Source organism: Staurois parvus, unplaced genomic scaffold (assembly GCF_062004578.1).
Source record: "Staurois parvus isolate SC_StPar_1 unplaced genomic scaffold, SC_StPar_1.0 ptg000662l, whole genome shotgun sequence".
Classification (NCBI taxonomy): Eukaryota; Metazoa; Chordata; class Amphibia; order Anura; family Ranidae; genus Staurois; species Staurois parvus.
Window position 1 is genome coordinate 1,807,742 of NW_028318458.1, and position 26,984 is coordinate 1,834,725.

Sequence of the window (26,984 nt, forward strand, 5' to 3'; positions counted from 1 at the left end):
TTTAAATTTCAGTGGTTTTTGGTTTGTTTAAGAAAAAATAAAAAACCCAGAGGTGATTAAATACCACCAAAAGAAAGCTCTATCTGTCACAAAAAAGTATAAAAATTTCATATGAGTACAGTGTTGCATGACCGCGCAATTGTCATTCAAAGTGTGACAGCGCTGAAAGCTGGAAATTGGCCTGGGCAGGAGGGGGTATAAGTGCCCTGTAGGCTAGCGGTTAAACAGATAAATGTTTCATATGAGGTTTACATGCAACTCCGTAAAGCTCTAAATCGCACCGCATGGGTCCAAGCATACATAGCACCCTTTCTAAAACCAAACTGTGTTCAGACTACATGTGAGCCCCCTCCATAGAACATCATGTTATGTAACATTTCATGAAATTCCAGGAGTTCTTGTATGTATTGAAAATCTCTTCAGTGTGAACTAGGGCTGAGAAGGAGGGAGGGAAATGTTACATGAGCTATTAGGATGGAAAGCTGAATGGTGCAGTAAGGGTCCAGTACTGCTGCCAAGAGTTCCAGACACTGACAGGTTAATGCACACGCTGCACTGGTCACTTAGCGAAGACTCTACTTGCTGCTTTTGTAAACACAGAAAATGCAGTATTACACATACAATGATCAGCTATTATCTATGATATATATCATTTGGATTTACAATCATTCATAGCAGAAGAATGAATATTCATTTTAAAAGAATATGTTATCCTACTGGGAGTTAAAGTGTTACTAGCCCCCAACAGTAAAATCAGTCTGTATATGCAGTAAAGCATGCTTGTTATACTCACTGTGGAACCTAAGGGGTTAATCCTCTGCATTGTGTAAAACGACTGTTTGATCCTGTCTTCTCTGATCCTCCCCTTCTTCCAGTGTCCTCCTCTTATCTCCTGATAAGACATATCATGTGGAGTCACTCTGCACATGCTCAGTTTGGTGGTGTGTATTGCTAGAGAGGTTTTTTTTTTTCTCTTTAGGAGAGTGCAAGCGATCAGCACAGGGCCAATCAGCACTGTCCTGACAGAGGTCAGGGGTTCTGCATCCTCCTAGAGCAAAATGAAAACGCTTCCTACAAGCTTTAACATGTGCTTTGCTGGACACTGATAGAAGTCACAGGACTGCTCTAACTGCTGATGAGAAAAGGTATTTAGCTGATTATATTTACTAAAATAATTGCACTTCCATGTTCTATGTACTGTGGGAGACCAAATATAGTGAATGCAGGATCTGAGGTTTAGTAACACTTTAAACCTTGAGAGAAAACCAGGAATCCTAACCGCTAGAACATATGGCAGACTGTCTAGACCACCCATTCTCAGCCAGGGTTCCTCCAGAGGTTGCAAAGGGTTCCCTGATCTGTGGCTGATTGACCACTACTATAAGGAGAGCATTCTTTCTACTGACCACCAATGTAAGGGCCTTTTTTTTGCCATTGACCAATGATGAATTGGTTTTAGTAAGGGTTCGCTGAGACTTGGCATTTATTTTAGGGGTTCCTCAGGGCTAAAGGTTGAGGCTGGTCTAGACAGTTTTTTTGCAGGTCTCAGTGAATTCATTCAGGAATGTTCACCATTATGAAGGCAAATCTTGCATGATCACAATTTTGCAAATTCTTATGCAGATTTGGGTGGGCAAATTTTTTTAAACCATAATGCACTGCATGGCCTTTGGACTATGGTCACCAGGCTTAAAAGGGCTCTTAAATGGCTTTTGCATAAGTCAGCCTTTCCACCAGACACCAAGGATGGGCCCCTACTCCTCCCACTGATACCAACAATGGGGCATTATACCTCCCACTGATACCAACAATGGGGCATTATACCTCCCACTGATACCATCCATGGGACACTATTCCTCTCATTGACATCATCAATGGGACATTATTCCTCTGACTGACACCAACAACAGGAGACTATTCCTCTGACTGACGCCATCGATGGGGCACTATTCCTCCCACCAAAACCAATAATGGGGCACTATTCCTCCTACTGGCCACAGTCTGTTCCCCTATTTCCCTCTGTTTAGAAATCCCCTCCATGGCCACATGTGTATACAATCAAGCCCCTAGGCATGCAGACTGCTTCTACAAACATTTGTGAAAGAATGGGTCGCTCTCAGGAGCTCAGTGACTCCAAGCGTGGTACCGTGATAGGTTGCCACCTGTGCAATAAGTCCATCCGTGACATTTCCTGGCTACTAAATATTCCACGGTCAACTGTTAGTGGTATTATAACAAAGTGGAAGCAACTGGGAACAACAGCAACCCAGCCACTAACTGGTAGGCCACATAAAATGACAGAGCGGGGTCAGCACATGCTGAAGCACACAGTGTGCAGAAGTCACCAACTGTCTGCAGAGTCAATAGCTAAAGACCTCCAAACTTCATGTGGCCTTCAGATTAGCACAACAACAGTGCGTAGAGAGCTTCATGGAATGGGTTTCCATGGCCGAGCAGCTGCATCCAAGCCTTACATCACCAAGTGCAATGCAAAGCATCGGATGCCGTGGTTTAAAGCACGCAGCCACTGGACTCGCCACTGGCAGTGAAGACGTGTTCTCTGGAGTGACCAATCACGCTTCTCGGTCTGGCAATCCGATGGACGTGTCTGGATTTGGCGGTTGCCAGGAGAAAGGTACTTGCCTGATTGCATTATGCCAAGTGTAAAGTTTGGTGGAGGGGGGATTATGGTGTGAGGTTGTTTTTCAGGGGTTGGGCTTGGCCCCTTAGTTCCAGTGAAGGGAACTCTTAAGACATCAGCATACCAAGACATTTTGGACAATTTCATGCTCCCAACTTTGTTGGAACATTTTGGGGATGGCCCTTTTTTGTTCCAACGTGACTGCACACCACTGCACAAAGCAAGGTCCATAAAGACATGGAGGAGCGAGTTTGGGGTGAAGGAACTTGACTGGCCTGCACAGAGTCCTGACCTCAACCCCATAGAACACCTTTAGGAAGAATTAGAGTGGAGACTGTGAGCCAGACCTTCTCGTCCGACATCAGTGCCTGACCTCACAAATGTGCTTCTGGAAGAATGGTCAAACATTCCTATAGACACATTCCTAAACCTTGTGGACGGCGTTCCCAGAAGAGTTGAAGCTGTTATAGCTGCAAAGGGCGGGGCCACTCCATGTTGAACCCTACAGACCAAGACTGGGATGCCATTAAAGTTCATGTGCGTGTAAAGGCAGGTGTCCCAATACTTTTGGCAATATAGTGTATATGAAATCCATGTAGATAATCAACACAAGAGAATTTACAAAAGTGACATTCCCATACAGGGAGTCGAACCCGGGCCGCCTGGGTGAAAACCAGGAATCCTAACCGCTAGACCATATGGGAAGATATCCTGTATTGTTTTATCACTATAGAAGTAGGTATGATATTAAAAATCTTTTTAAAAATCCAATTGGATTTATTTTTGTCTTTCAATTTATCATTTTGTTGATTTTAAATCAGTGGTAACTGCTGTCCTATCCATGTCACCATAGCAAATTTTTTTTGTATGGGCTTTTGTTTCAGGGGGTATTTTTGTAGGTTTAATTTCTTTTGTGTTTTTTGTTATTGCTCCAGGTTTATAAGACATTTTCTTCATTTTTGGGTGCTTAAAGCAGAGCATTCACTTGTTACTGTTCATCTGTTTCATCGAAGTTTTAAGCCTTTTGTTCATAGCACACCTCTGCATCTTTTGAAAGGAAAATAAAACTATGTGCAAGAACAGTGTTAACCTAAACCACCTAACAATGTATCACTCATATTCAACAAAGGCCCACTATCCCAATAGATACAATAAAAGGCATACACAAGTTAAGTTTATTATCCCTAAGTAAAACTGCTGGCTGATTTTACACTGTTGTATCCACTGCAATATTTGCAGAAAAATAAGGGAATAAAATATAATACATAGTATAATATATTAGAGCAGACTATGAAACCTAAAATATATAATGAACAGAACTGAAACATTGCCAAAACAGAGTCCTACCTCTTCTGAGCCACAATAAATACAATATTTAGAGCAAATACACCCAAGCCTTATGTTTTATCTTTTTTCATTTATGTGGTTGAAATAAACAGAAAATTGCTTTTTTATTCAGAATTTTCAAAAATGTTTCTCATTTTGAAAATAAATATATGATATCATTTAAAATTTGGTATCAAATGAAAGTACTATCTGTACACAAAAACATGGAGATTGGATTAATTGCAAACCAAAACAGCAATAAGGGTTCATGTACACTGCAGCTGATAAACTCACGTTTAGGAACTGTTCAGCATTGTTTTCAGCAGCCCCTGAACTCTCCCTAATGTTTCCCTATGTGTCCATGTACACATCGTCGTTTACAGTCGTTTACAGTCGTTTTTTGAACGCACCAGACTTGCATTCAGCAGTAGAGTATTCTGGCGTTTCAAATGCCAAATGCTTGTAAATGCGTATAAACGCTTGTAAACGCAGTTAACCGCGTTTCTAAGTGTTTGCGTTTAGAAGCGTTTTTTAACTGTTCCGTATCCAGTTGCTGTCCAGAGCCTTTTTTCATCATCAGAAATGCATGCAAAGTGTTTTCCATGTATTGAAATGGACCCGGTACACCAGCGCAGTCAGTTCCAGGTGTCGCATGAAGGAAAAAATGGTAGAACGTGCCGCATTATGCTCATGATGAGATCCATAGTGAATACAACCAGAAAAGACAGCTCATCTCAACACATACTACTCTCTCTGCTTCTGCTCTCTCTATTTCTTTCAAAATGTCTGAAATAGTTCATTTTTTTACTGTTTTTCAGTGCATTCTGGGCATTTGGGAAGGTCTTCTGAAGTTATTTTTTAAAAACGCTTCTAAACGCAAACACACATAAATGTGCATAAATGCGGTATGCAAATGTGGCTAAACTGACGATTTTTAACCTACGTTTTCCAGCAGTCAGTTTCCATCATTCAGAAGAGTTTTCCAAACATCCCGTGTACATGAGCCCTAAATCAGATAGTTTACCATGCTGTCAGCTAGAAATCCCTCACATGTTTCAAACAGAAAAACATAACTAGTTATATATATTACGAATCAAGCATTTTATCTCCTGAGTGGCACAAGATGACAAAATGTTCTCATAGGGACCCACATAGTAACACAACCAAAGCCACTGACTCCTTCACCAGCGCAGTCAGTTCCAGGTTTCATGTGAAGGAAACAATGGTAGAACGTGCCGCATTATGCTCATGATGGGATCCATAGTGAATACAACCAGAAAAGACAGGTCATCTCAACACATACTGCTCTCTCTGCTTCTGCTCTCTCTGCTTCTGCTCGCTATTCCTCTCAAAATGTCTGAAATAGTTAATTATTTACTATTTTTCAGTGCATTCTGGGCATTTGGGAAGGTCTCCTGAGGTTATCTTTTAAAAATGCTTCTAAACACAAACGTGCATAAACGCGGTATGCAAACGCGGCTAAACTGACGTTTTTTAACCTACATTTTCCAGCAGTCAGTTTCCATTGTTCAGAAGAGTTTTCCAAATGCCCCGTGTACATGAGCCCTAAAACTATGTCCAAAATCTGTCCAAAAAAAATCTGTCAAAAAACATGTCCAAAATCTGAAAAATAAAGCCGTGGGACTCAATGGGGGGTATATAGGTTAAACATGCTGGGTCTCAAGTGGTTAAACACAATTTGGAGAATTAAAAAAGATCACATTCCCATACCGGGAGTCGAACCCGGGCCGCCTGGGTGAAAACCAGGAATCCTAACCGCTAGACCATATGGGAAGTTATGACAGCGCTCAGAATTTCGTCTTTTGTAGAAAACTGCTCTATTTATACTGCTTTAGCATGTTTTTTATATTGCCACAAGATCTTTTACTGCCTTTAGAACTGTTAAAAAAATTGAGCCATTACAATCTGGCAATGCCATAGAATGACGCCTAAGATGTTCACAGCTAGCATCATAAAATGTTGATTTAGTCAATAAAAAGTATGACTTCAACTCTCTGCTGTTATCGATGGCTACAGCCGTACAGCTGTTGGCTACTACTGAGCAAGGCTGGCCATCAAGGGGCGTGCACACGGTGTTCTGTCGGGTGTCTGACTTTGTCCACTAACTGGCAGTGAAATACCATCATCAGCCAATCAGTGAGCTGCTTGGGAAAGAGGCTTGGAACACAGTTGTTGCTTCCTGTGAATGGTGATTTCTCTGCCTGTAGTTTGGCTGTGCAGAATTCTTGCCTTTCCATGAGATTGTGTTACCTTTATACCTATTGCCAATAGGTAAGTGTACCTAAGGTGTCACAGTCCACTGACACCCAGTTGTATGCATGAAGGTCACAGTCCACTGACACCCAGCTGTATGCGTGAAGGTCACAGTCCACTGACACCCAGCTGCATGCGTGAAGGTCACAGTCCACTGACACCCAGCTGCATGCGTGAAGGTCACAGTCCACTGACACCCAGCTGTATACGTGAAGGTCACAGTCCACTGACACCCAGCTGTATACGTGAAGGTCACAGTCCACTGACACCCAGCTGTATGCGTGAAGGTCACAGTCCACTGACACCCAGCTGTATACGTGAAGGTCACAGTCCACTGACACCCAGCTGTATACGTGAAGGTCACAGTCCACTGACACCCAGCTGTATGCGTGAAGGTCACAGTCCACTGACACCCAGTTGTATGCGTGAAGGTCACAGTCCACTGACACCCAGCTGCATGCGTGAAGGTCACAGTCCACTGACACCCAGCTGTATGCGTGAAGGTCACAGTCCACTGACACCCAGCTGCATGCGTGAAGGTCACAGTCCACTGACACCCAGCTGCATGCGTGAAGGTCACAGTCCACTGACACCCAGCTGCATGCGTGAAGGTCACAGTCCACTGACACCCAGCTGTATACATGAAGGTCACAGTCCACTGACACCCAGCTGTATACATGAAGGTCACAGTCCACTGACACCCAGCTGTATGCGTGAAGGTCACAGTCCACTGACACCCAGCTGTATACGTAAAGGTCACAGTCCACTGACACCCAGCTGTATGCATGAAGGTCACAGTCCACTGACACCAAGCTGTATACGTAAAGGTCACAGTCCACTGACACCCAGCTGTATGCATGAAGGTCACAGTCCACTGACACCAAGCTGTATACGTAACATGAAGGTCACAGTCCACTGACACCAAGCTGCATACGTGAAGGTCACAGTCCACTGACACCCAGCTGCATGCGTGAAGGTCACAGTCCACTGACACCCAGCTGTAGGCGTGAAGGTCACGGTCCACTGACACCCAGCTGTATACATGAAGGTCACGGTCCACTGACACCCAGCTGTATACATGAAGGTCACGGTCCACTGACACCCAGCTGTATACATGAAGGTCACAGTCCACTGACACCCAGCTGTATACATGAAGGTCACGGTCCACTGACACCCAGCTGTATACATGAAGGTCACGGTCCACTGACACCCAGCTGTATACATGAAGGTCACGGTCCACTGACACCCAGCTGTATACATGAAGGTCACAGTCCACTGACACCCAGCTGTATACATGAAGGTCACGGTCCACTGACACCCAGCTGTATACATGAAGGTCACGGTCCACTGACACCCAGCTGTATACATGAAGGTCACAGTCCACTGACACCCAGCTGTATACATGAAGGTCACGGTCCACTGACACCCAGCTGTAGGCGTGACGGTCACAGTCCACTGACACCCAGCTGTATACATGAAGGTCACAGTGGTGTATAAGAGAAGGCGTGCACAAAGAGTTAACTACAGCGGATTGTCTGCAGACAGAAGGGGTTAACCGTGATGGATTCTGTGCAGAGACAAGGGAAGCAGTTAGAGTGGTATCAAACACAAAAGCAAACATTTTATACATCGCAGCTTACCAATTCCTAGATGTGACGGCTACAGAGGGAAAAAAAAGAAATCTACTGATTGGTAAACTGCCATAGATTACATTTCTGGTTTTGGGGTTAATACTGCTTTAAAGCTGGCCATACACTATACAATTTTCTGCCCAATTTCCCTTAGATTTACCTTTCACTGTGTAGTGCAAGTGCCTGCCTAATTGGATACAGTTGAAAGTGTTGTTTAGGCTTGACCTCATATTATATGGTTTTTGGTAAATCTAAAGCAATTTTCTAAAGAAAATTGTTTAATGTATGGCCAGCCTTAAGGATAACCCCAGTGAAAAAGGTTAGGCTGGCCATACATTATACAATTTTCTGTCCAATTTCTGCCCAATTTCCTTTAGATTTACCTTCAGCTATGTAGTGCAAGGGCCTGCCTAATTGGATAGAACTGAAAGTGTTGTTTGGGTTTGACCTCATATTATATGGTTTTTGATAGATATAAAGTAAAATTCTCAAACAAATTGTATAATGTATGGCCAGCCTTAAGGATAACCCCAGTGGAAAGGGTTAGGCTGGCCATACATTATATAATTTTCTGTCCAATTTCTGCCCAATTTCCTTTAGATTTACCTTCAACTATGTAGTGCAAGGGCCTGCCTGATTGGATACAATTGGAAGTGTTTAGGTTTGACCTCATATTATATGGTTTTTGGTAAAAAAAACATAGGCTGGCCATACATTATACAATTTGTGTGAGAATTTTAATTTAGATTTACCAAAAACCATATAATATGAGGTCAAACCTAAACAACACTTTCAGTTGTATCCAACTAGACAGGCCCTTGCACTACATAGGTGAAGGTAAATTTAAAGGAAATTGGGCAGAAATTGGACAGAAAATTGTAAGAAAAGTGTATAGTGTACATTATACAATTTTCTTGAGATTTTTGGTTTAGATTTACCAAAAGCCATATAATATAAAGTCAAACCTAACAACACTTTCAATTGTATCCAATAAGGCAGGCTCTTGCACTACATATTGAAAGGTAAATCTAAAGGAAATTGGGCAGAAAATTGTATAGTGAATGGCCAGCCTTAGAGGAGATTGAGAAAAAAAATTAAAACAGGAGGAGTGGGGGGGTGAGGTTGCTCTTTAGACTGGCCATACACTAAACAATTTTCTGCCCAATTTCCTTTAGATTTATCTTCAACTATGTAGTGCAAGGGCCGGCCTAATTGGATACAACTGAAAGTGTTGTTTAGGTTTGACCTATTATATGGATTTTGGTAAATCTAAAGCAATGTTCTAAAGAAAATTGTATAATGTATGGCCAGTCTTAACGGGTGAGCTCAGATGTGTTCTGATCCTCATCCGAACCCACCTGAGTTATCCGGCAGGAAGCTGTCAGTGAGTGCCACCATTTGTACGCGTCTGAGCATTCCATACAAGGGTCATGTATACATGCAGGGCGGGGAATGACTCGGCCGCAGTGTGTGTGTAGTGACAGTCTCTTGGCCGGCTTGTCTCCTCGGACACATTTTGCCTTTTTCGTAGGTGTCTTGAGTAGTTCTCTACAGGTGGAGAACAGGAGCTGAAGCCATCTTTTACCCCTGTCCAGGGGCGGACTGATCATTTGGAAACTCGGGCACTGCCCAAGGGCCCGGGGTCAGTAGGGGGCCCCATGAGATGCCCCTGGTACCCTTTTCATAGGCTTTTTTGAGTTTGGGCAAGGACATAGGGGCCCCATGATCCCCTATTGCCCGGGGGCCCCATGAGTTGTCAGTCCGCCCCTGCCCCTGTCATTCACATTTATGTAACAGGGAGTCTATGTCTGTGTACAGACAGCCACCATCTTTGTTGCAGTCTACTAGAGTGTGACAAGCCGAACCTGTCTGTCTTGCACCAGTCTATGCACACGCTGATCCCACTGACACAGGTTTGGGGGGGGGGGGGGGGGCCATTCGAGAAGTACTATATCCATTGTTTTGTGCTAAAATGGTGCCAAATTGTAATACTTTGTCACTTTTCTCTGCATTATGCACAGACACACCATGGAAGAGTCATCCAAGCATCCCCCATGGTATATGGATGAAGACACAGAAGCCTTTCTTGAAGATCAGAATACTTTGGAATGTAATATAATAAAAGGTATTGTGGTAAATGCAGAATACTTACAGTATAAAGTGATCATTCTTAAGTAATATAAATCTTTTAATTCCCTTCTTTTTTATAACATTGAATTTATTTTCTCATTGATAAAGAATTTCCATCTTACACCATGTTGAAATCCAGCAAGATTCCAACAAATACAGGACATGTAAATCAGTTGATACAAGTGATTGCTTTTTCTCCTTGGTATTGGAAGACTCTAGAAAGGGTTCATATATTGCAGTATATGACAGCAGGTGTCCTTTGCTTTATTAAATTCCAGGGTAAGACTTTTTAGGGTCTACCCTGAAGAATTCATTGAATTACTCTGATGAAACGCATTGCTGGTTTGCTCACATAACAGACACTGCATAGTCCTATCTTTAACCACTTGCCCTTCAGAGGATTTCCCCCCCCTTCCTGACCAGGCCATTTTTTGCGATACGGCGCTGCGTTACTTTAACTGACAATGCGCGGTCATGCAACGCTGCACCCAATTGAAATTTATGTCCTTTTTTCCCACAAATGGAGCTTTCTTTTGGTGGTGTTTGATCGCCTTTGCATTTTTTATTTTTGGCGCTATAAACAAAAAAAGACCGACAATTTCTAAAAAAAAACCCCAATATTTTTGACTTTTTTCTATATAACATATCCAGTAAAAAAATTAAAAAAATCTAATTTTGTCATAAATTTAGGCCAAAATGTATTCTGCTACATGTCTTTGCTAGAAGAAATCTCAATACATGTAAATTAATTGGATTATGTGAAAGTTATATAGTCTACCAATGGCCGTATGTATACTGGAATTTTTTTTTTATACTAGCAATGATGGCGATCAGCGACTTATAGTGGGACTGCGGTGGACATTCTGACACAGGGGGGGAACTAACTGCCACTGGCATCCCCAGTGACACTAATACAGTGATCAGTGCCAATAAAAAGCACTGACACTTTGCTAATTATTATTATTATACAGTATTTATATAGCGCCAAGAGGTTTGCTCAGCGCTGTACATTAATGACACTGGGCAGGAAGGGGTTAACATCTGGGGCGATCAGGGGCGGACTTACAACTCATGGGGCCCCTGGGCAATAGAGGATCATGGAGCCCCTGTGTCTTTGGCCAAACTCAAAAAAGCCTATGAAAAAGGTACTAGGGTCATCTCATGGGGCCCCCTACTGACCCCGGGCCCTCGGGCAGTGCCCGAGTTTCCAAATGGTCAGTCCGCCCCTGGGGGCGATCAAAGGGTTAACTCTGTGCTGTGTTCTGTTTTACTAACTGTGCTGTTTGTGTTTTACTGCGTAAGCACACTGCTATACAGAGCAATACAAAGCAACATGCTGGTGCTGACAGGGGAGAGATCTGTATCGTTTACATACAGACCTCTCCCCTGTCAGTGTTCATCCACGATCGCCAGGTGCCGGCGGGGAATCTCCGGTGATTGACAGTTGTAGCCACCAATGGCGCCGCACCCCCTACCCAGAAATGCAAAATCATGTATATAGATGTGATTTTGCGCAGTAGTTCTGCTATAGGGCAGTAGGGAGGCAGTTAAAGAAGAATTCCAGGTATGGATATTTTTACATAGTTACATTTTTCCAGCTTGGACCAGTGTAGCTATGCATATACCATACCTGTGGGGTCCTTTGAGAAGCTGGATATCACTGTAGTAGATGGTGTTACTCCTGTGATCTCCAATAGCTTCCAGGTAACTTCGGAATGGCTGCCCTGCAGCATTGTGAACACAGGAGATCGCTCACTCCACAGGGGCACAGTTCAGACAATGCTTTATATTTTCTCAGTGAATGCAAAGCATTCTCTGATTAGATGAGGTGGACAACATGACGTCATCACCCCGCCTCTTCACCTTGTCCAGTCAAAGAATGATTCATTTAAAAAATGCAAAGCGATCCCTGAATGGCGTTCATGCAGAGTGTGCTCCTCCTGTGTTCAGAATGCAACAGGGTAACCCCTTAGCACAGGATCTGGAAGCTAGTGGAGATCACAGGAGTAGCAGTGCCTTCTACAGTGATTTCCAGCTTGTAGAGGGATCCCACAGGTATAATATATGCAGGGCTGCTGTTAGAAACCACGGGACCCAATACAGCCAACCTGACAGCCGTGTCAAAGCCCCTCTGCCCATTATTTTGAATATTATTCTTTTTTTTCTTTGAGAATCTCTTTGAGATCTTTATTGTTTGCATCCAAGTTAGACCACTGTAACTATGCAAAAATTGCCATAACTGAACTTCAGCTTTAAGCATTGTTGCTGCTTTGTGACAGTAGTTTGGATAAGGCCCTTTCCTTTTTTCCCACAAAAACACCCAGCTGTGCAAAGCAAAGCCCATAATGAGCTTACTTGCTGAAATAGACATGTGTAGTCATAATCCACCTAAGAAACTCTTCAACGGACGCCAAGGGCAGCCATAAGAAATGTTGGGGCCTCTTACACAGCTTTTGGCTTGAGTCCCCCGGACCTGACCGGCAACATTCCAGCCCATTGGTGGTCCCACCAAATCCGCCCACTGGCCATCCAACCAAGTCCTTCAGTGCACCCACTTTTATTTTAACACTCTTACAACTGAATATATCTGGCACGCCATGTCCTCCTCCTCTAGTCCCATCTCTTTCTTCTCTATTTCCATCTCCTCCTCTTCCATCCCATGTCCTCCTCCTCCTCTATCCCATGTCCTCCTTCAGTCCAATCTCCCCCATCCCATGTCATCCTCCTTCCAGTTTAATCTTTTTCATCCCGTGTCCTCCTTGATCCCATGTCATCTTTCTCTTCCAGTCCCATCTCCTTCATCCCATGTCTTCCTCCTCCTGCAGTTCTATCTCTTCTAGAGCATGTCCTCCTCCTCTTCCATCCCATTTCCTCCTCCAGCTCCAGTCCCATGTCCTCCATCCCATGTCCTCCTTCTTCTCCAGTCCCACACTCCCCATTCAATATTCTCAATGGGGAGTGGTGAAAGACAAAGAAAGAGAGGGGTGTGAGAGAGAGATGGGGGTAAGAGAGAAAAGAGGGGGGGTGAGAGAGAAGGGGGGTGAGAGAGAGGGGTGAGGGGGTGGGGGAGGATGAGAGAGAGACCCCTAGCCCTGTCCCTGTCTGCAGTCCCTCCTGTGTCCCCCTGTCCCAGTCCCTGGCTGTGGGTAGGTGTGTGTGATGCCCGGTACCTTCAATGCCAGGAGTATGATGTTCATGACATCGAGCAGCAGGCAGGGTCTATTCTCCTTCTGTGTGATGATGGGGAGTGCTCTGCTCCTTCCAGTGGATCCCTGGCCGCCTGTGCCTCTTGCCAGTCCTCGTCCTGTTGATGTTGCCATGCGCTGTCACTGTTGATGTTGGAGCTGGATACAGACAGGAGGTTGGAGAGGGAGTCCAGGCTCTGAGAGGCATTGGGGATCCTGTACCTGCTGTTGCTCACCTCTTCAGGGCTCAGGGAGTTGGTGCAGGTCTTCACCCTCTTGGGCTCCTGGTCCTTGCTGCCCTCGTTGCTCTACTTCCCCACTCGCCATGTGGAGATAAGCAAGATGCTTTCATCCTGCCCACACCCTGAAGATGCCACGGCTTGCTGCCCCACTCCCTCCGCCACTGGACTGGGACTCTCCATGACAAGGGGCAGCTGCTTTCGGCCCTATAACAATGACTGGAACTGAGGCAGCTACCCCTTTTGCCCTGCATTGAAGACAGCCTTGGTTGGGGCCCGGGCCCCTCAGGATGCCCAAAACCCCTGCACGTATGTATGGGCTGTCTCCCCTTGATGGCGGCCCTGCATATGCCAAACTTGATTTTTTCAATGTTACCCTCAGTAAGGAACCTCTAACAAGTGTACGAAATGGACCTTGCTCAGCATCAGTGTCCACCCTCACTAACAAATTTATTGCTGAATAGAATGAACAAATGGGAAAGGGGAGAGGGGCGCCCAAGGAACCAATATAGTGTAGTATGTCAATGACAGAAGATAGCTTGAAAGGAAAATTAGGTTGTTTTTTCTTTTAGTTCAATTCAATTCACAGAAAAAGCTGAGGACATGGCATTTCTGGCAAGATCAATAGATATTTCTGTACTTGCTGAAAATGTTCTTGGTCTGAAAATTGAAAATGAATGCAGTCGACATATCTAAGAACCGATAAGCTGCAATACATCTCTTTCCATGATGGTAACATGAGATGTGATCAAATAGGAGTCGGGATAAACTTGGTCATGAATTGTACTTCATCAGAATGATTCCTAAGAAAATGTATTGTGTTTTATGTTGTGGATAGGTCTACGTGAGCTCTACCTGACAGAAACACTATGTGATGCAGCCATAATAACTGAAAGCAGAAGGTTCCCCTGCCACAGGTAAGTGTATTACATTTACAAAGTATAGTGGAAAGAAGAAAAACATGTCTTTGCTGCCCATCGCAGCCTTTCAACTGTGGATTCATTCACAGGCATAACTATAGGAGTCGCAGGGGTTGTAACTGCGACTCTGTCCCTTGCTGCAGGGGACCCCTGCAGCTTCCCTGTCACATTTGTCTACACTTGGATAGGAGAGGCGGCATATAAAACAACCGATCCTCTCCATTTTCCTCCTGGTTTCTGCAGCCACTGAAAGCTCTGCAGTAGCCAGGAGGGAAATGGAAGGAGTTTGGTTCTTCTATATATTGCCCTGCCGCCCCTCCTATCCAGCCTGGTGCTAGGTGTATCCAGCATGTTGACAAGAGATAAGCAGTCATCGGTAGCAAGGACCACCAGCTCCACCCCCCCTCCTGTCATACTGCCCTTTCATCACAGTGCCATCCTCCTGCCATACTGCCCCCCTCCTGTCACACTGTCCCTCCTTCACAGTGCCTCCCTCCTGCCACACTACTCCCCCTCCTGTCACACTGTCTGCTCCTGTCACACTGCAACCCTCCTGTCAAATTGTCTCCCTTCTGTCACAATACCCCCTTCTTCTGTCACACTGCCACCTCCTGTCACATTGCCCAGGTGCCCTTCTTAAATGTACTGGCTGCATTAGTTTTCTTTTTTAGACTTTCTTATTTTCATCTGATGATCTGGCCAGTAAGTCTGTTATTTTTCAACAGAGCAAGCTCTCCTGCAGGTGTAGCAGTTAGAGGGATACGACAAACTATCTCCCAATTACAGGGGTGCTTACAAGGTCATCTTTTAATAATTTCTATAAAACCTTTATCCCAAAAGGAAAAAAACTGTTTGCTGTAACTGAGTATAAAGTGTTAGCTGGAATTTGGCTTCAGTTTGTTAGTGTACTTAAATCTACTACTATATTTAACACTCCCCTCCCCCTAGACTGAAGGTGCTCCTTCATCCAGAGGTGGGTTACTGTGTTTGGCGGGAGGATGGGGGTATTGGGGCGGGGGGTGTGAAAATGCACCTTTGCCTCTGTAGACAAAAATCCTTTCACTGGCCCTTTATCCAGGTTCTTTGTTTCCTGCTGCCCCTGCGTGTTCCCTGGTCCCCCCCCCCCCAAACAAAGCACTACTGCTTTTGAAGGAAGCACACAGTGAGTGATCGGTACCATGAATGAATGGGCAGCTCTGTACAGAGCTATTCCGGTCTATTCATTCTGTGCAGCCGAGGATGCAGAGATAGAGATTGAGGGCTGTGGCTCAAAGGTGATATATTAGAGGTCTGTTTAGACACCTGATATTTCACCAAAGCTCCCCAACGGGGCTCCTGAAAAAATGTAAAAAATAATAAAGAATAAAATTGTAAAATTAAAAAAAAATAAATAAATCAATGAACAAAAATTAAAATCTACTGTCCCACTTCCCCCTACTGACCATGTCCACTGCCCTACTGACCACGTCTACTGCCCTACCGACCACATCCATTGCCCTACTAACCACATCCACTGCCATACCGACACTATCCACTGCTCTACTGACTGACACTTCACAGTTCTACTGACACACTGGTGAAGCTACCAGGGTTGCAAAGGTTGCACTTGTGACTGGGCCATGGCATTCAGCCACCGTGGGGGGCCCCAAGACCACAGGAAAGGGTCCGGTCCGCTGCAGAACATGTGAAAGGGATCTCCTGAAGGACCATAATAAAGGGTCCTGCAACAGGAGTAAAGGGTCCTGGGATCAGTGGGAAGGGCTCTGGGCTCAGAGGCCAGGCCAGGGGTAGGCGTTCATGGTTTCTTGCATTGGGGCCCCAAAGGTTCTAGTTACGCCTCTGGATTAATTTCTTATATAGTGATCCTGCATGTACGGCTGGTCAGGTTTCGGCTGGCAAAAATGACTTGCATAAAGTGTTACTCTAGCATGCACTATATGGCCTAATGTTTGTGTACACCTCATCACTACACCTACCTATAGGCCCAAAAGTTTGTGGACAATGACTGTGTTTCCAGTAAATGTTTTGGTGGTCATATACAATAAATGATCAATTTATTTTCCAATTCATTTCTTCCAAAATTTAGAATCAATCTGTAGTTGACAACCCATTTGATATTCCACATACTGGGAAGTGGAATTCAATTGATAGTTATGATATTCGTATTCATGAACAAAGTTTCTCAGTGTTGCTGGTCAATGTGAACAGTTTGGTCAAATCCAATCTAAATCTAGCAAAAATCTGAAAGGAAGTTATGGCTATTAGATTGTTTGAAGGTTTTATTGATTTGATTGAATCACACATCGATCAAATAATAAAATTAAAGAGTGTGTGGCCACCTTTTGTGCTACAGATAAAGATATTACTAACTTTTGAAACAAAGGGCCAGTTTACTGCTCTTCAGACTTTAGGGGGGCCAAACAGTGGCCAGTGAGAGTAAAAAATGCTCTGGCATTGGTAAGAGTAAAATAATGCCATAGGCTTAGTGGTCAGTGGGAATAAAAAAATTACATCATTGGCATCAGTGAGAAGAATAGTGCCTCGTCATTGGCATCAATGGGAGGAATAGTGCCCCATCTTTGTTGTCAGTAGAAGAAATAGTACCCCGTCTTTGGGGACAGTGGAAGGGATAGTGTCCCATCATTGATGCCAGTGGACAGATTAGTGCCCCAAGGGCTAGATAAAGGCAAGCAAAAGGCCATATCCAACCCATGGGCTGCAGTTTTGTGAACTCTGTTTCAGACAATTGTACACTTCCAACCTTGTGGTAACAGTTTGGGGAAGGATCTTTTCAGTTCTAGCATGACTCTACCCCTGTGCACAAAGCCAGCTCCATAAAGACATGGTTTGATGAATTTAGTGTGGAGGAACAAGAATTGCCTTGAGAGTCCTAAACTTCAACCCTAGTGGACATCTTTGGGATGAATTGGAACTCCAGTTGTGAGCCAAGTTTTCCTATTCAACGTTATTAGTTAGCCTCATAAACACTGTTTTGACTGAACGGGCACAAATTCCCACAGACACACACCAAAATCCCGTGGAAGGCCTTTTCAGAAGAGTGGAGGCTGTTTTTAAAGCAAATGGGGGCCAACTCCCTTTTAGGCCTCTTGCACACTGCAGCCTGAAAAAGCTCAGTACAGAGGTAAAATGTAGCCCATTATTTAGAATGTGCCTTTGTACACAGACGTGTAAATAAGTGCTGTGTATTCCTCAGTACAATAACAAAATAGGAAAATCTGCATTTTTGGTCAGTAATTTATGCTGCCTGGGCACAAATACACACATATGAGCGTAAATATTAATCTATTTTTCCTAAGAATATATTGTGCGTGCAAATACGCAAACACACATATTCGTGCAAATACACGCATGTGTGTGCAAATTTGCACATCAATACGTACAAATACCTGCAAAACAAACGTCTGAAATTTTGTTCAAAACACGTAGATGCTCAAACATCAGTACCATGTGCAAGAGGCCTTAATGTGTTTGGTTTGGGAATATTATTTATTTCAGGTACTTATATAGCGCCGTCAATTTACGCAGCACTTTACATATATATATTGTACATTCACATCAGTCCCTAACCCTCAAGGGATGTACAATCTAAGGTTCCTAACTTACATTCATACACACCCGGAGTACCCGGAGGAAACCCACACAGGCACGGGGAGAACATGCAAACTCCAGGCAGGTGGTGCCGTGGTTGGGATTCAAATCGACAACTTTAGCACTGCCAGGCAGAAGTGCTAACCATTTAGCCACTGTGAACATGATGTTCAACAACTCATATAGTTGTCATGGTCAGGTGGTACTCACTTTTGATCATATATTATAGTTAAACATAACTGTCTGTAATATTATTATTATTATTATTATACAGTATTTATAAAGTGCCAATGGTTCGCTCAGCGCTTTACATTACAAAGGGGGACAGAACATGTGACAGAACAATACCAATACAGTGCAAAACATGAGGGGATTGAGGACCCTGCTCTTTCGAGCTTACAATCTAGGAGAGTAATAGATATTAGGTGACTACTATTTGTTTGTCATGCTTCCAGAAGCCATGGTATTGCATTTGCAAAAAGTGAGTTCAATTATTTTAATTTATTCTATCTTTTTTTTTTGTAGGGTGGTACTTGCTTCGGTCAGCCCCTATTTCCGAGCAATGTTCACTAGCTCTATGCTAGAATCTGAACATGGAGAGGTTTGCCTTCTGGATGTCCCTTCTTCTGTCATAGAGAGCATCGTTCACTTCATATACAGTGGTGAAGCTACTCTCAACTTGGACTCTATTGAGGAGCTGTTTACTGTGTCCAGCCGCCTACAGATTACAGCTATGCAGGATCTGTGCAGCAGGTGCTTGACCAATGTATAATAGATATATGTGATGATATCAAGTCTGTGAGCAGCTGCAGACACTACCAGGAGCGGACTGACAACTCATGGGGCCCCCGGGCAATAGGGGATCATGGGACCCCTGTGTTCTTGCCCAAACTCAAAAAAGCCTATAAAAAAGGTCCAGGGGCATCTCATGGGGCCCCCTACTGACCCCGGGCCCTCGGGCAGTGCCCGAGTTTCCAAATAGTCAGTCCGCCCCTGGACACTACTGACCATGCGATCTCATGAAAAATAGCTGTTAGGGCTTCTGTTGACAGCATCAGTTTGACATCGATTTCAGATGCTTTGGAGATTGAACAGTGGGCAGCACAGTGGCTAAATGGTTAGCACTTCTTTCTGTTGGTCCAAATTCCAACCATGGGCACCACCTGCCTGGAGTTTGTATGTTCTCCCTGTGCCTTGGTTTCCTCTGGGTACTCCTGTTTCCTCCCACACTCCAAAGACATGCTGGTAGGTTAATTGAATCCTGTCTAAATTGGCCCTAGTATATGTAAGTTAGGGACCTTATATTGTACACCCCTTGGGGGTTAGGGACTGACTGATGTGAATGTATAATAATATATGTAAAGTGCTGCATACATTGATGGTGCTATATAAGTGCCTGTAATAAATAAATAATTCAGAATTCATTAATGGGTGGATTTGACCTGATGTTGACTTCCTTCTGACCTGCTTTAAGCAGGTTTTGCATTCCCATAGGCTTGGATGGGAATGAAAAACCGGCTTGAAAAGAACAAAACCTGTCAACACAGGCCCTTATGCAGCTTAGATTACTTGTATCCTGATACACCCTGGAGGTGTCTGCATGCACAACCCAGGCATTTATGGTTCTGCTTGCATCTTGCCCAAAAGACATCTGTAGGACCTGTATTCATGAGCTTTTACTGCTTCAAACAGGATTTGCATCCCCATACACGTCTATGTGTAGCACCCTCCTAGGAAAGCTAGTTATTTTTGTAGTTAGAGGCTGAATAGCAGCCAGAGGGGTCAAATTTGGGTCAGTTCCCTGAAACCTCCCTCTGATCTAGAGACTTGGAAAAGTCTCTAGAATTCAGTGGGCGGGGGTGAGGAGGAGCTGGTCTGCACTCTCAAGGGATATTGGTCAATCCCCAAGCAGGAGGCTTGGCATGGGGTCAGGACAGCCCTTAAGAGTGACCGAGCCTGCTCAGTAGCAGGAGAGTTTGGGTGGAAGATGGAGTGAGTATGATGGAGTGTGGAGCCTGAGAGAGGGTCCAAAAGAAGGGCTTACCTACAGGTGGAGGAGCTGGAAGGGAGGATCTCTCAGCCTCAATCATCCCCTGAGAGAGGAAATCCTGGGAAGCAGAGAAGGAGCCAGCCCAGCATAAGGCCAGAAGGCAGCCACCAACCCACAAGCTTACAGGAGAGACTAAGTGAGTAATCGCACATCCCCTGGGCCAGACAAGAGGAAAGGGCATTCGGGTGGGAAACATGACTAGCCCCCATCTTAGACTGCTGATCTTAAGGACGCAGATTCTGGGTCCTCCTACCCAGGGACTCCCTCAGGCAGTTGGGTTTAGAGGAGATTTTATCTGGGGTCTGAGATGGTACACCAGGAGAAGCTGGAAAGCTCTCCAAGAAAGCTTTTAAGAGCACTTGTTCATAGTCCCAGGAAGTTGTCCTCAGTTCAACAGTTCCTTGGGCATCCCATGTATCACTCATCCCCATCCAAGTTATCAACCCCTTAATAAAATCACAAAAAAACAAGTTCAAGGACTGTTTACTGTCTCTGGAGTGCAAGGCTGGAAGGGAATGCATATTTCCTGGCTGTGCAGGACTATAAGGGGACCCAAATCTCTAGAGACTCCTAAGGGGGTAGTGCTATATATAAGAATGCAAAACCTGCTTGAAGCAAGTCAAATGCAGGGCAAAAGGAGGTCAACACTGGCCAAATGCTCCTGCCTATCTTTCATTTGATAAACTACTCAATTCCTCCCACTCTCCTCATCTCTACAACATAGTGACTAATCATTCTGTAGTCCCAAGATGATATCTGGGAGGGCTAATTAGACTCCTTGAGATAACACAGGAATTCTGTACAAGACACAGAAGAGCTCAGAATTTGACATTATAGTATTTATTAGTATATATAAGTATTTTTATACACTTAACTTAAAATTACCACTTTGATGCTTGCATTTTTTATATTACTATTTTCAGGTACAGTTTCCCATGTTGTGAGAAAGTTAAAGTATTACTAAACCCACAACAGTACAATCAGTCTGTATATGCAGTAAAGCATGCTTGTTATACTCACTGTGGAGCTTAAGGGGCTAATCCTCTGCATTGTGTAAAAAGGCTGTTTGATCCTGACTTCTCTGCTTCTCCTCTTGTTCAAATGTCCACGTCTTATTTCCTGATAAGACAGACTAAACCATAGCCATTCTGCACATGCTTAGTTTGGTGTGTATTGCTTGAGAGGTTTTTTTATTTTTCTTGGGAGAGTGCATGTGATCAGCACAGGGCCAATCAGCACTGTCCAGACAGAGGTCAGGGGTTTTCCTCCTAGAGCAGAAAGAAAGCTCCTCCTACAAGCTTTAACCAGTGCTCTGTTGGACACTGATAGAAGTCACAAGACTGCTATATACTACTGATGAGCAAAGGTATTTAGCAGTTTATATTTACTAAAATAAGTGCACTTCTTCCATGTTTTGTGTACTGTGGGAGACCAGATAGAGTGAATGCACGGTCCTGGGTTTAGTAATACTTTAATTAATGTTTCTCTGAGAACTAAGGGCTTGCACTGCTAGTCCAGGGACCATGATGTCACTGATAGCCACAGGTCCTACAATAACAACTGGGATACAAACAGCATGATTGATATGACAGCCAATTGTGATTACAGTTTTCCTCTCAAACAAACATCTGCTGGTTGCAGCTTTTACTCTGCCTCTCTCTCCCATTCTCTCTCTTTATGTGTGTACAAAGAAAAAGGCATAGTGGTTGATTTACTGAATCAATTGCTACCATTTTACCATTATCATTCATTGTAATTATGATGAAGATGCGTGCCATAAATAACAATGTAGAAAATCTTTTTTTCAACACCTTCTAATAAGACTTATGAGGCGTTTTTATTTTGCTTACTTTAGGTTTCTCATCAACAAGCTAACCAATGATAACTGCTTCTGGATTTACAGACTGGCTCAGAGCCATAATCACATCAGACTTCAAGGGGTAGCTATTCAATACATCAGCTGGAACATAACCAGTCTTTGTGAAAAAGAAGATTTTCTCCATTTGGAGCAGGATGAATTAATAAGCATTCTTTCCTCGGATCAGTTGATGGTATCTTCAGAGCTTTGCATCTATCGCATGGCCCTTCACTGGTGGAAAGCCAACAGGGCTGCAGGTAGTCCATTTCCTGAAGAGCTATGTAGAGTCATCCGATTTCCATTATTGTCACCCCATGAGCTAGAAGAAGTCAAAAGAGATGTAATTCTGGAACTATCTGGTCTTCAGAAATCAGTACCTTTTAAACTACGCCAAGGTATGTTTGAAAACCAGATTGTTTGCATGGACCTTCAGGCCAGAGAAGACCACACTCTTGATGATAATGATTTCTTTCTGGACTGCTATGACCCTGTTGCCAATGATTGGGATAAGATTACTCCCTTAAAATCTTTGATGTATCCTGGATGCCTTGCTATAGAGAACTATTTGTATGTGACTGGGGGGATGAACCAGGATGATTCTGTTTCCCAGACTTTTCATGTTTATGATTCGTTAACAAACAGCTGGACAGAATTTCCACGTATGAAGAACCCAAGGGCTCTACATGGGTTCTTATCTTGTAAGAAGAAACTGTTCGCAGTGGGAGGATGGAATAGAGATGACGTTATGGACTCAATGGAATGTTTTGACCTCTCCAAAAATTGTTGGTCTGAGTTATCTAAATTACCATTTCCATTGTGTGCTTTTGCATCCACAAAGTTAAAAGGTAAACTGTACTTCATAGGAGGAGAAACTGGGAGGAACCGTTCATTCAGTGAGAAGGGACTACTGATTTATAATCCAAATTCAGATTTATGGAGTCACATTCCAAATAAAATTGTGGTGGCATTTGGAGGAGCAGTGACATTAGATAACAAAGTGATTGTGATTGGTGGCTATAATAATTATTGTCAATCTACAGGGCAGGCGGAAGCCACTTCTAGATGTTTGTGCTTAGATGAACAGGGTTGGGTGTCTCAGGAACTCAAAGTCCCACCACTTCCTGAGAAGATAGCATCTGCTGGAGTCGTGCAGTGGAACCAAAGAATCTATGTTTTGGGTGGGGAGAATATGGATCAGTTTTATAAAACTATATATTATTGGACTCCAGGTGACTCCAAATGGACACTTTGTACCCAAGGACTACCTATCCCTCATGAAGGAGTCAGTGGCTTTGGTTGTGTTACTATGTGGGTCCCTATGAGAAAATTTTGTCATCTTGTGCCACTCAGGAGATAAAATGCTTGATTCGTAATATATATAACTAGTTATGTTTTTCTGTTTGAAACATGTGAGGGATTTCTAGCTGACAGCATGGTAAACTATCTGATTTAGGGCTCATGTACACGGGATGTTTGGAAAACTCTTCTGAATGATGGAAACTGACTGCTGGAAAACGTAGGTTAAAAATTGTCAGTTTAGCCACATTTGCATACCGCATTTATGCACATTTATGTGTGTTTGCGTTTAGAAGCGTTTTTAAAAAATAACCTCAGAAGACCTTCCCAAATGCCCAGAATGCACTGAAAAACAGTAAAAAATGAACTATTTCAGACATTTTGAAAGAAATAGAGAGAACAGAAGCAGAGAGAGCAGTATGTGTGGAGATGACCTGTCTTTTCTGGTTGTATTCACTATGGATCCCATCATGAGCATAATGCGGCACGTTCTACCATTGTTTCCTTCACGCAAAACCTGCAACTGACTGCGCTGGTGTACCGGGTCCATTTGAATACATGGAAAACACTTTGCATGCATTTCTGATGATGAACAAAGGCTCTGGACAGCATCTGGACATGGAACAGTTAAAAAACGCTTCTAAACGCAAGCGCTTATAAATTTGGTTAACTGCATTTACAAGCGTTTACACACGTTTACAAGCGTTTGGTGTTTGAAACGCCAGTAAAATCTATTCCTGAACGCAAGTTTGGTGTGTTCAAAAAAACGACTGTAACCTCAACTGCCTGTAAACGATTGTAAACGACGATGTGTACATGGACACATAGGAAAACATTAGGGAGAGTTCAGGGACTGCTGAAAGAAAACGTTGAACAGCTCCTGAACGTCAGTTTATCAGCTGCAGTGTACATGAACCCTTATACATTACAGCAGAATAAAGAGGCTCATGGGAGGGGGTTGCTGTAGATCAGGATCACAGTAGTTATTCTGCTATGTTCCTCCTTATTTCTTGCCCCAGAGTTTCCTTTTGACTTGTAAGGCAATACTTTCTTATTAATGTAATGTAAAGAGTTCCTCATGTTTATACAAGGGACAAATGGAACATATGTATGAACTGTTGTTTCTACTGACAGGAGGTAGGACTTCTTACAGTTCTTGCATGTACTTTGGAAGTGCAGTGTTACATATACTCAAGGGCGGACTGACCATTCGAGCACTTGGGCACTGCCCGAGGGCCCGGGATCAATAGGGGGCCCCATGAAATGCCCCTGGTACCTTTTATAGGCTTTTTTGGGTGTGCTTTGAGTGTGGGCAAGGACACAGGGGCCCCATGATCCCCTATTGCCCGGGGGCCCCATGAGTTGTCAGTCCGCCCCTGCATATACTACATAATTTTATAGTAAAAAGAGGCTTATAAGGAATAGTTTAGGAATTGTCAAACACTAATCTGCCATTTTATACAAATTAAAACAAATTGTGATTTATACAGATTCAAACAAAGGTAATGATTTTCATTAGCTGACCTTTCGATAAGTGCTAAGGAGTTAGAAAAAAAAGCTTTCTTTTTAACTGAATCTTTTTTGCTTTCAACATTTAAGGCTCCATGTACACTGCAGCTGATGACGTTTAGGAGCTTGTCCATGTACACAGAGTCGTTTACAGTTGTTTACAGACAGTTGAGTTTACAGTCGTTTTTTTGAACGGACCAAACTTGCATTCAGGAGTAGATTTTATCAGCGTTTCAAATGCTTGTAAATGCATGTAAACGTCTCTAAACACATTTATAAGCGTTTGCGGTTGGAAAATTTTTTTTCATTCTTCCATTTCCAGATTCCATGGTAGTCACGCTAGGCTGCTTTCTTGATATGGACTAAACACAGGTCCATACATTTCCACCTTCATTATATGGGGGCTGGGCAATTAGTAGTTTCCAGAAGATATCGAGGAAGAAAGATATTATTCTGTTTGGCTCACAGGAAGCGACAAGGACATTGCATGTCTGGTAAGATCAGCAGGTATTTGCAGGGCTTTTTTTTCTCCACGAATAGGTGCAGGAACTCCCCCTTCTGAGTTGCTTCTTGTCTCCACTCCCCACCTACCTCCGAGCACCGTCCATTGGTTCAACCCCCTACCTACCTCCCATTACTGCTCCTTTAAAAAATGCAGATCTGAGTATTATTTTGTGTTGCTAAGTAATTTGTATGGACCCCCCCCCCCAGCAACAATAGATTCCCTTAGCAAGAATGGACCCCCACAACAAAATACCATCCTAGAAACAGTAGACCTCCAGCAGCAACAACAGATCTCTCAGCAGTCAGCATCAATAGGCTCTCCATCAGCCAGCAACAATAGCCCCCTACCTCAACAGTGGAGCCCTTCCAGCTACAATTTGCCCCCCATCAACAATAGAACCCCCACCAGCAACAACAGACCTTCCCACAGCAATAGACCACCACACAAAAAAAGATCCCCTTCAGTAACAATAGATCCCCCAGCAGCCAGCATCAATAGACCTTCCAACGCATCCCAGCACCCTTTACCATTACCTACATTCGGTGCTGGAGGTGCTGTAACTGTGTTCCCCCACGTTCCCGCTGAAATAAGCCCTGGTTATTTGTATAAAAATGTTCTTCACTTAAAAATAATAAAGCAAATGCATCCAACACATATAAGGTCTGTAAGCTGCTATATATTGCATTTGTGTTCTTAGGTTTAGTTATCCTTTCATTAAAGGCAAAGGTCTCCTTTACAAAAAAACTGCTTATGCAGATAGGGCACATCTGTGGATAATAACAAGCTGTGCAGCTTTGACAGAGTGGAATAAAGCCCTTGCTATAGGTGTAGGCCATTCATGTACCTCAAGAAGTCTGACTGGAAAACTTCTAGGATGTTGCTAAGGGAAGCCTGGTGTCATTGCCAGTCACAGGTGGCACTGTATACATGCAAATTAAAGTGATTCTATAGGCTCATTTTTATATTAGAAAAGTTATACTTACATGCTCTGTGCAATGGTTGTGCACAGAGCAACCCCGATCCTCCTCTTCTTGGGCCCCCTGCCAGCGCTCCTGGCTCCTCCCTGCCCCCTCCTCTCTGGCTGTGATTGACAGCAGTAGGAGCCAATGAACAGAGCCAAAAAAAGACGCTCTCATGCACATCACTGGATTGAGATTGGGGTCAGGTAAGTATTTAGGGGGACTGTGGGGGAGCTGCTAGCAGAAGGTTATTTTTACCTTCATGTATAGAATGCATAAAGGTAAAAAACCTTCTGCCTTAAAGAAATAGCCAGCACTCCTTAAAGTGATTCTAAAGGTTGTATTTTTTTTTTTTTAATAACAAACATTTTATACTTACCTGCTCCATGTGAGGGTTTGCACAGAGTAGTCCCCTGCCGAATGCCCCATATAGGAAGCTTTTTGCTATGGGGACACTGGAGCAGGCTCACTCCCGAGCCATGTTCCTGCATATGGACATTGTCCATTTACACACAGAGCATGCATGGCTCGACCCCCCCCCCCCCACTCTCTCCTCATTGGCTCACTGGCTGTGATTGACAACAGCAGGATCCAATGGATCCCACTTTTGCGTGAGCCAATGAAAAGAGAGAGACCCGGGAAGACTGCTGCTCTCGTGCACATCGCTCTGAGGAAGAGGCTGAGTTCTTGAAACGCGTCAGATAGCTGGTCATCCAGGGTTCCATCATTGTGGACTCAGATGCTGTATGGATTGAGCACCTTTGTTAATTGTGATATGCCTATGTCTTATATGTCCATTGTGAGTATGATACCTACTTTTTTATTCTTTCAATAAATATTTTTAAACGATAA

At 43.7% G+C, this 26,984-nt stretch overlaps 1 protein-coding gene and 2 non-coding genes across 3 annotated transcripts; 1 reads left to right on the forward strand and 2 right to left on the reverse strand.

Moving 5' to 3' along the window:
- Positions 1 to 3,273: 3,273 nt before the first annotated feature.
- On the reverse strand, positions 3,274 to 3,345 carry TRNAE-UUC (transfer RNA glutamic acid (anticodon UUC)). The gene has a single exon. It is a non-coding gene; the product is annotated as a tRNA-Glu (tRNA).
- Positions 3,346 to 5,689: 2,344 nt separating this feature from the next.
- On the reverse strand, positions 5,690 to 5,761 carry TRNAE-UUC (transfer RNA glutamic acid (anticodon UUC)). Its single transcript has one exon. It is a non-coding gene; the product is annotated as a tRNA-Glu (tRNA).
- A 372-nt stretch (positions 5,762 to 6,133) lies between these two features.
- Positions 6,134 to 26,984, forward strand: LOC149448693 (kelch-like protein 24). The gene is made up of 5 exons (XM_089651753.1): positions 6,134 to 6,259; positions 9,894 to 9,997; positions 14,265 to 14,343; positions 18,481 to 18,708; positions 21,861 to 26,984. Exons 2-5 carry the CDS (start codon positions 9,901 to 9,903, stop codon positions 23,218 to 23,220), a joined length of 1,764 nt encoding a protein of 587 aa, XP_089507879.1. The 5' UTR covers positions 6,134 to 6,259; positions 9,894 to 9,900; the 3' UTR covers positions 23,221 to 26,984.